Genomic DNA, 10,470 nt, shown 5'->3' with positions numbered 1-10,470 from the left:
GGGCGAGGGGGCGCGCCCGGAGGGGGTGGGAGCGGCTTCTTGGAGTCGAACGAATGCGTCCTTGATCAAGCCTTTGATTTGGCCTCCGTCGACAAGGAGAAGGCCGATGGGAAGAAGACTGAGGCTGTAGAAGGGCTGAGGGAGCTTGGTGATGAGAGGACCCACCTTGCCCCAAATAGTGCGCGAGAAGGAGGTAGCCGGATTTACCAGGACCACGCCCTGGATGTCTGCAGTGTCCCTGACATCGGGACGTTTTGTACGCTCCAAGACTGTGCCGAGGGCGAGAAGGCCGCCGAAGGACTCTCCCATGACGAAGACGCGTCTGCCCGGGAAAGATCGGATCTCCGTCCGCACCAGATGGATCAGGTCCAAGAAAGAGCTCCTGTCTGTGGTGGGCATGGTCATGCACCGGACTTCAAACGCCTCTGCCAGCGAGGGGTATTGGACAAAGGCGGTGAGGCCGGAACCATCCAGGCCTGGGAGATACAGGAGCAGAGGCTTCGAGGGGGAGGAGGCAGGGGCCAGTGCTTGCACCCCGAAGGTGCGAAACGGACAAAAGAATCCTGTGCGGTCGAAGGTCTCTCGCAGTACAGGAGTGAGCGGGGTGGGGGCTGCAGACTCGGCGTAGGACGTTGGGCACTGGGGTTGGGGGGGCGAGGAGGCTGAGGGGGAGGTAATGTCGACGGAGTTGAGAGATGGGCAGGCTGTTGTACCCGGCCTGTTAAGTCAAGGGAAGTGAATGAGAGAACGACTGTACTTAAGTACCAACCGCGGCATAAACATTTCCGTGCCATAAAGGATCAAAATGGTCCGGACAGACGCCTTTAATAACTTTGGTCACGTTGCCGGCTTTCTTACCTAGGACTTGCAGCCTTGGCAGAATATGATGAGGCTAGATAACGAAAAGAGGCCACGTGGCTTAGGCTTATAAGTGCAACTATGAGCATGGAAAAGAGGTATGCGTGCGACGCACGCATTTTCGAATGGGCAAGGCGATATACTCTCCCGGAGGGTTTGACGCCGTCGAAAAGGTGATGATGATGATGATGCTGCTGCTGAAAGAAAATGCTTTCCTCGTGTCCCGCAAAGCCAAGCCGCCCTGTAGGTCATGACGAACGAGAAAATTGAGCCGCGGGTACCATGTTTTGGAATGTTGTGCATGCAGTCGTGGGAACGTGGTGCCTGCAACGTCGTTGTGTGGAGTACGCCCCTGTGGGCAACGAGGAAGAAGATCGAGATCGAGCTTTTAAAAGAGGGGCTGGCGGACCTAAAGGTGTGCTGATATGGACTTTGTGTACTCTGGCAGGTTCACGATGGATCATTCAAACACGGGAATTATATTAACGAAGTAAGAATCTGTCAGATGGCTCAACTTTAGTGCGGATAAAAAAATAGTCGGTCCCTTTAAAGCACAGGCACACTCCTTTTTTCTTCTTATTTCTCTTGTTTGAACATTCCCATTTCCTGTTCCGTTCATTTGGAGACCTTTCTTTATTGAGATTCCTCCGACCTAGCACCCGTTTTCTTATCCTCCTCAAGGTTTGTGCCCGCGCGTTCTTCTTTTTTCAACCCATTCCCATCGCTCATCGATGGCTTTCTCAGCGGACGACCCTGAATCCTCCCCACAGCCGCAACATTCGCGATTTCCAGACAAAAAGGGCCTGTCTTCCCGTCCGCGATCAAAAATCCTATAGATTCCAATGTAAAGGTGCTGTCAAGCTCTTTTTGAATGTAGGACATTCGGCCTAGGCGTGTCAGGGTCATGTCCTGAAAAGGCAATTGGATCGTCAACCATTTGCCGCCAGGCAAACCTGTGATATAACCTTGATAAAGTTCATCTGGGAAAAAACTTTCCACCTGCATGATGAAAACAGGATCGTAGCGAGGGGGGTAAGTAACGACTCGGCGCAATTAAATCTCGTTCCAACTTGAAGATCAATGCAATGAAAGCTACTAGAGACAACCACCTCCGCGCAACAACTTTCATACGTCTCGCTCCATACAATCTTTCCTTGGCTATTTGAGTGTCTTACCTCAAGATTAGTGATGTAGCTCCGACCGTCCGTCCTCACTGTAAGCTCGAGGCCTTCGTAGCCCTCCACTCGGAAAGACCGGGGCATTTCGACCTTCAGAGCACAGTAACCTGTACGCTTGACGCTGCATACACACGCCGGAAGAGGAAGTGCGGTGTCCAAGAGAAATTTGAAACAAAATAAAATTTCTGGCGTCAATGTAAGATAGGACGTCAAGAGTTCTGTAGCCAAGGATCTGTTTTACCCAAAGGTGCCTTCGAGCTTCCAAAATCTTGACTGATAGTCTTATACATGACTTACGTGGGATCTGCTGCGGGCCGCATATTGGAAAGGTTACCTGAAAAGGTCGCAGATGGGGGTCTAATCTCGCCCGTGTGCCCATCGGTCTCGTTTATAGGATGATTTCCTGTCGTCGAAACTTCGAAAGAGGCTTCTGATTTCCCTCCGATACTGCGGTCTGTGAACACGGACCACTTCAGCTTGCTGATGGAGCTGTCGTTGTCGAGGTTGCCGATCGATAGTATTGGTAGTGGTGCTGGGCATGATTCAAAGGTGTTACACGTCGTCAATGTTAGTTCAAATTTGACGCGTATCCTTTCACACAGCATTTCTTCATGATTCATTGGCGTACCTTTATTGATAGCAACGCCATTTTGCAAGGCAGGAATACGGAAAAGTTCTTTTATGTGCCTCAACATGGCACGACGTGCCCAGCGCCTACCTTTGCGCGCTCAGTGTAGACTTTTATTAGCTCGCTTTCCACACAAGTCAGCCGGTAATACGCTTTTCTCTTGAGTTTAAAAGAGGTCAATAAAGGTAAAAACCAGTCAAAATACGTAGCGGTCACACTCTAGCTTTTCCCCTCCCCCGTTCCCCACGGCGTGACGCTACTGCACTACTACTCGTTTGCTCCCCGAAAGTTGCGTCTTTGAACGCCATGCCAAAGATTTTTGTGCACTGGGTATGGCATATCTCTACAAACTGACATTAACATGCCCTCCACATATCGCAGGCACGATAAATGCTGGCAAAGTGGTAGTCTAGGGGTTGCCGGACACATTCTCTGCCCCAGCTGTTGAATTAACCTCCTCCCCCCCGTTGGCCTCGTTCCCGTCCTGTTTGGATACTGCTCCCTTTCCAATTTCCTTGCCCACCCTGCCTCGGTACCCTTGAGCATCGTCAACTAGTCCCCCGCATCAGCGTTTGCCATGGTAAAGTTGGGAGCCGCAATCGCGGCGATTTTCAAGTTTTTGACGAGTCCCACTTATGCCAAGAACGACTACGAGCTGGCCATCAAGACAAGCAAAGATTTGGAGCACCTCTTGGAGCAAGAATGGGGGGCCGATGGGAAAGGGCTGCACGAAAAGATAACGTGGGTACAGCATTCTGACTCTCCATTGCCGGACGATCTGATGCGACGCATGCGCTTCCTTGCCACCATCCGTAACAAGCTCATCCACGACATAACCTACACGAGAATCGAGGACCGCGCTCGATTTATTGAGACATTTGAACGTTCCAAACGAGAACTTCATGCAATATTGGTACAGCGCGGAAAGAAACCTGGGCCAGACTGTGCGATAATGTAGAAGAAAACAACAAGCTTTGTCCCATTTGTTCCATGCACAAACCCATCGAATATTGCGTTCTCGTATATTTCAGCAATAAACTTGTTTCCTCGTACTCATGATCCTCGACTCGGGATCATCACAAACATTTCCATCCATTTTATGTGCAACTGTCCACACTTGTCGCTTGCTCAGGTCTGTTTCAAGAGGAAAGGGCTGACACGAGCATCGAACTTGTCGGGCACACTGCTGCCTTCCCCCCCCCGCTTGACCATTTGAAAAGACCCTTGCATGCTCCCGTACGGCGTGGGAAGTTTTGCACCGCTCATGTAGGCGACTTTTTGCCCGGGCCTTAGAATCGGTTCGTGGCCCACCACACCTGTGTCCGGGCAGAGAGGGAAAGAGTGGGGAACGTGAGGATTCCAATACCCGGAGGTACTGGCGACGGAGAGCTTTCTGATCAATTTGCGGCAAGAGTTCCAACGGGTATATAGGGAGGGGAACTCGATGCACAAGGGTCTGGGCCCTGCTTCCAACGCCACATTGTACAACTTAAGGCAAGCGATACCTCATCTTGAGTGGGTAAGAGCCTCAACGAAGAACTCCAAGAGTCCAACATCGCCTTACCGCCCCACGACCTGTCCCTTCCTCTCCCACTGAACCTACCAATACTGCCCTTGGGCACCGAGTCCGTCTCTCGCCCCTGTTCGTCCTGAATGATCCAATGACGTCCCATCAATTGGACAGAGGCCCGCCGGTTTCGATTCTCGACCCGGATGGTGTAAAAAAAAAAGTAGGGAGGCGGAGGCTGCACAGCCCCCGACTGTTGCATTTGTTGTTGTTGCTGCTGCTGTTGCTGTTGCTGTTGGTCCAGGGCCGTGGTGGCGGTGGCTATGACGCGGATTCCGTAGGATTCCGTGACGCTAGTGCTTTCGAAAAGCGAGAGTTGCTCGGCCATGGTCCGGGTTAAGGCCATCGTGTCGTCGAGGACCTGGTCCAACGTGGGAGGCGGTATGGGCATGATATTAGCGCCACGCATCCTGCTGCTCCGCCTCCTGCTGTGGCCCGAACTGTGGCGTGGTGATTCTGTCGGTGTGGCGGGGGGGCCCGATGGAAGGGTAACGTGGTGTTTGGGGTTGGGACTCTCTTCTGAGGTTCCCAACGACCGGAAACGACGGAAATTGGCCTTGATGATACGCTCCAAGTCCTGTGCACACGGAAGAAAAAGACGCCAAATAGCGAGGCGTGAGGGAAAGGACAATGTCAAAGAGAGCTCGGTGAGACCGGGGCACATCCGCGCGAGGCGGTGCTGAATGCCAAGGTCTTGACATTGCCCACGAGGTACCCTTACTATCGTTCCCCTTCACGTCAGATCTGCCAAGTAATGAGGATCCATCCATATTTCCGGGCACCGGCCAACATGCGTCCTGTGCAGGCCGCACCCCTTACCTGAGCTTTGAGCTCGCACGTCGTCAATTCATGCCGCAGGTAGGAAGGAAGCAAGTTGTCCAGCACATTCGCGTCATAGTCCGGCGTGATTTCCCATAGATGAGAATAGCGTTCGCGGCTGGGACGCTCCTGAAGAAATACAAAGGGGGCCCGTGAATGCCGGACCCGCCGGGCATCGCGCAGCAACAGGCGGTAGAGGCAAAACACCAGACGGGAATGGTCTTTGGAGATCGTGTGCGCCATCACCTGTGAATCTAAGCATTTCTGTGAGTGAGTATCATGTCCACTAGCAAAGCCACACTTGATTGGAAGACGAGGCTGGTCCAGCCTGAGGTATGTGCAAATTTGGCAAGCAGACGACTGCGAGACGGGCGAAGAACGAAGACAGTGACGTCACATAGGCAGCCAAGCAGACACTAAGGCAACACAAGAAGGAAGCGTCGCGATCAGCCTGCCCCGGTTGATAGCTTGGCAGGTGTGATTTCCGTGATTCGAGAAAGTGGACGACGATTTGTATACCCACAACGGGAAAGTTAATAGAAGCAATTCTTCTCAAGGGGGACGGAGCACTGAACGCAGAGACCTTGCAATTCTGGCATGAATTTTTTACATGTTAAATACACCTGTCCGCTGTCATTGTCGCTTGACAGGATCAAAGATGAGACCAGCAGCTTCATTCCGACTTGTAGATGACCACTCCATTACTTTCCTTCCTCCCAGGCTGCTTCGCTCCTTTTCCCCCTCCCTACGTCCCGCTGGCAACTTTCGTGATACTACTCACACTCCCGCTCTTAAACGCTCGTAAACTGACTTCGGTAAAGCCCAGCTCCTTTTTAAATCGTCCTTCAAATGTGGATAAATATGACGCAGCAATCTCAAGTAGCTCCACATCTAGCTCGATCATTGCCTTCCCTCGCGCCATGAGTCTGACCCGCACATTGTGGTGAACACCTAGCTTGTTGAACCCGCTTTCTCCCTCTTTATCGTCGAATTTTCCCCCCAGCGTCGCCTTCACTATTCTTTCCGCGGTCTCGACTCTCCGTAAATGAGCTTCCAGGGCTGGAACCCCGAAAGCGAGCCGTGATCGCAAACAGGGGCTTGCAGCATGCCGCCAATTGGGCAGATTCATCGCCTTGGCTAATAATCGAACCTCTCCTTTGGTCAAATGGTCTATCGGGCTTCGCACCTTGAACTTCGTTGCCGCCTTGAGCCCCACCCTGGTGGGGTCCCGACTGTCGTCCGCGTTGGTGCCATTGAACAGCGCGACCACTGACGGTGCGGAAGCGTCAGCACCGTTCAATTTGACATGTTGAAGAGTTTCTGTGCTCCCTTTTTGACTGGAATGCAAAAAGTTGCTTGACAGGGGGCCGTTCATGTGCGTCCCTGCCACTGCAGCCACAGCTTGTAGGGCCGTGTACAAATGATTTTTGCAATGAAAACAGCTCATTCCCCGGTTAGCAACGTACTCCGGCGCAGAACCCTCGTATGTTGGGACCTCCCGCAACGGGATTCCAATGTGGGCCGCAACTTGACGTGCCAGAATAAGTTGATTGTCGGGCAGTGATGCTGACAAGCCGATGCAGGCGACCGAGTTGCTTGGGAAGACCTGCCGCACCAATGCAGCAACTAGGCTGGAATCGACCCCCCCGGAATAAGCAATGAGGTTGGTTCCTGTGGAAGTGCCTTCTAGTCTCACCCTGTCGAGGGCGCACGCAAGCAAAGTGCTTGTTTCCTCCTGGTTGGTGGAGGAGGTTGAAAAGGAACTTGCTCCCACCTTCCGACGACGAGCAGAATGGAATGCTGCAGTTCTCCAAGAATGTTGCATACTCACTGTTTGTGCAGTAGGATTAATTTTTGTGATGTGTTTGTGAAAAAGGAGGGAAGCATTTTGTCCGATGTTGTTGTTCGTCACCGTAACGTTGACGGTGAGCATCGATCCGCATGATCTCGGTCCTAACCACCTGCGGTCGGAAAATAAGCCAGCATTCAAAACACACGCACGCACAGGGTCACTTTACAGAACTTGTTTTGTGGTGGTGCAGCAGCACGCCCTTTCCTTAAGCTTCAAGCACTACTACTTCCAGCCACCGCCTTCATTTCGTTCAGGTAAACCTCCCCTCCCTCTACCGAGGAAAGACAATAGAAATTCAGATGCGCTCGTTGCCGATTACCTCCTTCATGGCCTTTACAATGGTCGCAAATGCATTTACTATGATGGCGTCCCCCCCTCTTGCGGGTTTGGATCATGCGCCAAAGCGTGTCTTGGTCATCGGGGCAACAGGTAGAGTTGGGGGGTCGACGGTTCGGGCCCTTCGTAGGCTTCCCGGAGGCACGAAGAACCTTATCAGCGTCGGTGGTCGAAATGCAGCCAAGTTTAAGAAAGCCAAAGAGCGATGGATGAGCTTAGAGTCGAAGAAAAACGGTGCGGACACGTTCGACGACGTGGAGTTCGTCCCCATGGACCATGAGGATCGGATAGGACTTTTGGCAGCTTTGGCCTCGCACCGGCCTGACTTAATCATACACACCGCTGGACCCTTTCAGCGACGGATGGCTCCTGAAGTTCTCAAAGCGGCTCTTATTTTGAAAGTACCGTACGTGGATGTATGTGACGACATACACCTCGCACAGCTCGCCAAAGGCTACGATGGGGAGGCGCGGAAAGGAAACGTGCCCTGTCTCATTTCCACCGGCGTGTGGCCGGGAATATCTTCTCTTATGGCAGTCGATGTAGCTGAAGCCGTAGGCGGAATCGAGGCCACCGACAAGATCGAATTTGAGTTTTTTACCTCAGGAAGTGGAGGTGCAGGCACGACAATTTTGAGTGCCACGTTTTTAATATTGTCGGAGAAGGTCCTGGCCTACGTCAACGGTCGCCCACACTACTATGACGCAGCTTCAGACTTTCGAAAGGCCGACTTTGGGAAAGGGATTGGGCTGCGACAAGTGTTCCGCATGAATCTGCTCGAGGCTTTCAGTTGCCACCGAGTCTTGGGGGTGCCAAACGTGTCGACTTTCTTCGGAACAGCGCCAAATGGTTGGAACTACCTACTGAAAGGCATGGCCATGCTTCCCGCCAAGATTTTGCAAGACCGAGCGTTGATGCAGGCCTTGGCTGTAGTGTCGGAGCCCTTGGTCCGCCTTGTGGACACGCTGGTAGGAACTGCAAATGCAATGCGCGTAACAGCGACGAGTAAGGGAGGAACGGAGTCCGCAACAGCCCTGTATGCCCACGAGGATTTGGAAACTTGCGTGGGGGAGGGCATCGCCGCTTTTGCGGCGCAAGTGCTTGATGGCAAGGTGGCTCCTGGTGTATGGTACCCGGAGGAGGCATTTGCTTCTTTGGAGGGTAGAAGAGACGTATTTCATTTGGCGACCAAAGGATGTTCAAATTGGGAGCGCCCAGCTGGGATAGATGCAAGGGGACGTCAAAGCGTTGCACAATCGTGCACATGACCAGGCCTGGGATGATGGCGGGACTGATGTATGAAGGTAATGGTTAATGCATGAAATAAATGTGACGCATGTATTTGTAGCTACAGCTCTCAGACGCGTCTCTTTTGTGGTGGAACTAGTAAGAAAATCGTGATCTTTTCAATTTTTCTGTCTTGAGAAGAGCGCTGATTCTTTCTCTTCATTTCACACCGGCCATTCGACATCAGGAACTGAAGATTAAATTTAAATAAACCTCATGATAATATATTTCTAATAATACGAAATGAAATTTATGCTTAGCAGCAGTATCCTGTTCCCAGCCTTCGCAACACGTTGAAAAACTAGGACTGAAATCCGGCAAGGTATGTCGTGGCTTGCGGAATGAACAAGGGATAAAATCTGATGCACTGGTATTGAGGTCTCAATCAAATTGATAAGGTGTAAAAAATATTTGTGTAGGTTTTCCATCAGAGGGATAACCTACGCTATGCATCAAATTGTGTTATCAAAATAATTAGGAATTTCAGTAGAGAAACGACATCGGATTGTGAATCCTAGCTCGCAGCGACTTCAACGCTGGGAAAGAAAAAAAACAGTCCTACACAATACCAGAAAAAAATTGTCCACCCAAAGGAAAATGCGCACCGCACACTTGTTTGGTCGGAAGCAGCTACCTTTCCGATGGCTGCCCTGGTGGTGGCTTCGAGTGAATAGCTCGGATCTCCTCGCCTCCGACGAAGGCGCTGGGGGAGAGACTGCTTCGGCGGCTCTCGATAGTCCGGAAAGGACCAGAGCCTGCGTCCCCATTTCGTGTCCATGCACATGCCCACACGGCCCACAAGCTTCCTTTGCTTTTTATTTCTCATGCTCTGTTTTCTCCTTGGAGAGAACCGCGCTTGAGATTTGAGAAACCTTGTCCTCACCTCCCCCTCCACCACACACTCTCCGCTGCAGCCGGAATACTCGTTCTTCTACTTGCCTCCCCCAGCCCTCCTGTGCTGTGCCGCCGCCGCCCTAATTGTGGGTTCCCGTCGGTCTCTTTGCTCGTCGACTTACGCACAGGCATTCGCTTGTCACACTGGTGTTGTTGACGGCGCATCTTGCGGCAGCAGTGGAGGGCGGGTCTGACCAGTCGTGAGTGTGCAGTCTCAGGAGCGGAGTACAGACGTTGCGCCCACCAGGCCTCAGAAAACGACGACATTCGGGGCCTGCTTGGTCATCACCACGAACGTGAAGGGACTGTCATGACAGACAGCAAAAAGGATGCAACCTTGGCAACGCTGGCCATGGCCCCTTCTTCCACCGCCCCGGCGGTCAGCACAGATAGCAGCACCACAAAAAGCAGCAGCAGCGCCGACAACGGCCGCGGCGGCAGTACATTGGCAGTAGCTCTCCGGGAGGTAGTGGAGGATCTATTTTCTCCCTCCAAACTTGCGGTGCACCCGGTTTTGTCGGGCACTTTAAACACGCAGGGTTCCGTACCTCTGCCCGTCTTGGCTCAGTTGGCTGAGATCCAAGCAGCCTGGAGCACGGCCAAGAAGACGAGCGGAGGGAAGAAGGGTGAGGGCGGGAAGGAGGAAGGGCGGGAGTTGAGTGCAGAGGGCGGGCAGGATGTGGTGAGAGTGTTGGTGGAGGCTGTGCAAATGTCGCGTTTGGTGCAGCTCTCAGACGACGGCGGAGGCGCCAGGCCCCGGGTGGCGCGAAGCACCATCATTGCGCGCGAACTCCCTCCCGACGTGACAGAACCGGACGTCCGCGCGCTCTTTCAAAAGTGGGCGGAGGCGGTGCTGGAAGTCCGGTGTGAGCATGGGTTGTGGTACATCAAGTTGGCGGGGGAGGACGATGCCAAGGCGGCTTTCCAGGCGCTGAACGGGACCCCGGTGGAAGGGCAGCCCCTGCGGCTTAGAATACGTCCAGAGGTGGGCCAAGCCGTGTACGGTGGCTTTACTCCCCAGTCGAATACGGGAGCCGGGGCACACATGGGG

General features: G+C 52.9%; 2 protein-coding genes across 2 annotated transcripts; one reads left to right on the top strand and one right to left on the bottom strand.

The window, feature by feature from the left end:
• Positions 1-3: 3 nt before the first annotated feature.
• Positions 4-6,879, bottom strand: NGA_0456400 (uncharacterized protein; the record flags this gene model as incomplete). Its single annotated transcript, XM_005853399.1, has 8 exons — positions 4-704; positions 859-892; positions 2,034-2,157; positions 2,334-2,568; positions 4,268-4,808; positions 5,051-5,296; positions 6,237-6,319; positions 6,747-6,879. Coding segments are annotated over 8 exons (2,097 nt in total), but the record flags the coding sequence as incomplete, so codon positions are not given.
• A 382-nt stretch (positions 6,880-7,261) lies between these two features.
• Positions 7,262-10,470, top strand: NGA_0456500 (uncharacterized protein; the record flags this gene model as incomplete). Its single annotated transcript, XM_005853400.1, has 5 exons — positions 7,262-8,362; positions 8,511-8,534; positions 8,600-8,624; positions 8,831-8,847; positions 9,667-10,470. Coding segments are annotated over 5 exons (1,971 nt in total), but the record flags the coding sequence as incomplete, so codon positions are not given.

This window comes from Nannochloropsis gaditana (genome assembly GCF_000240725.1).
Source record: "Nannochloropsis gaditana CCMP526 unplaced genomic scaffold scaffold914, whole genome shotgun sequence".
Taxonomy (NCBI): Eukaryota; class Eustigmatophyceae; order Eustigmatales; family Monodopsidaceae; genus Microchloropsis; species Microchloropsis gaditana.
This window is presented reverse-complemented; position numbering and strand designations above follow the sequence as displayed.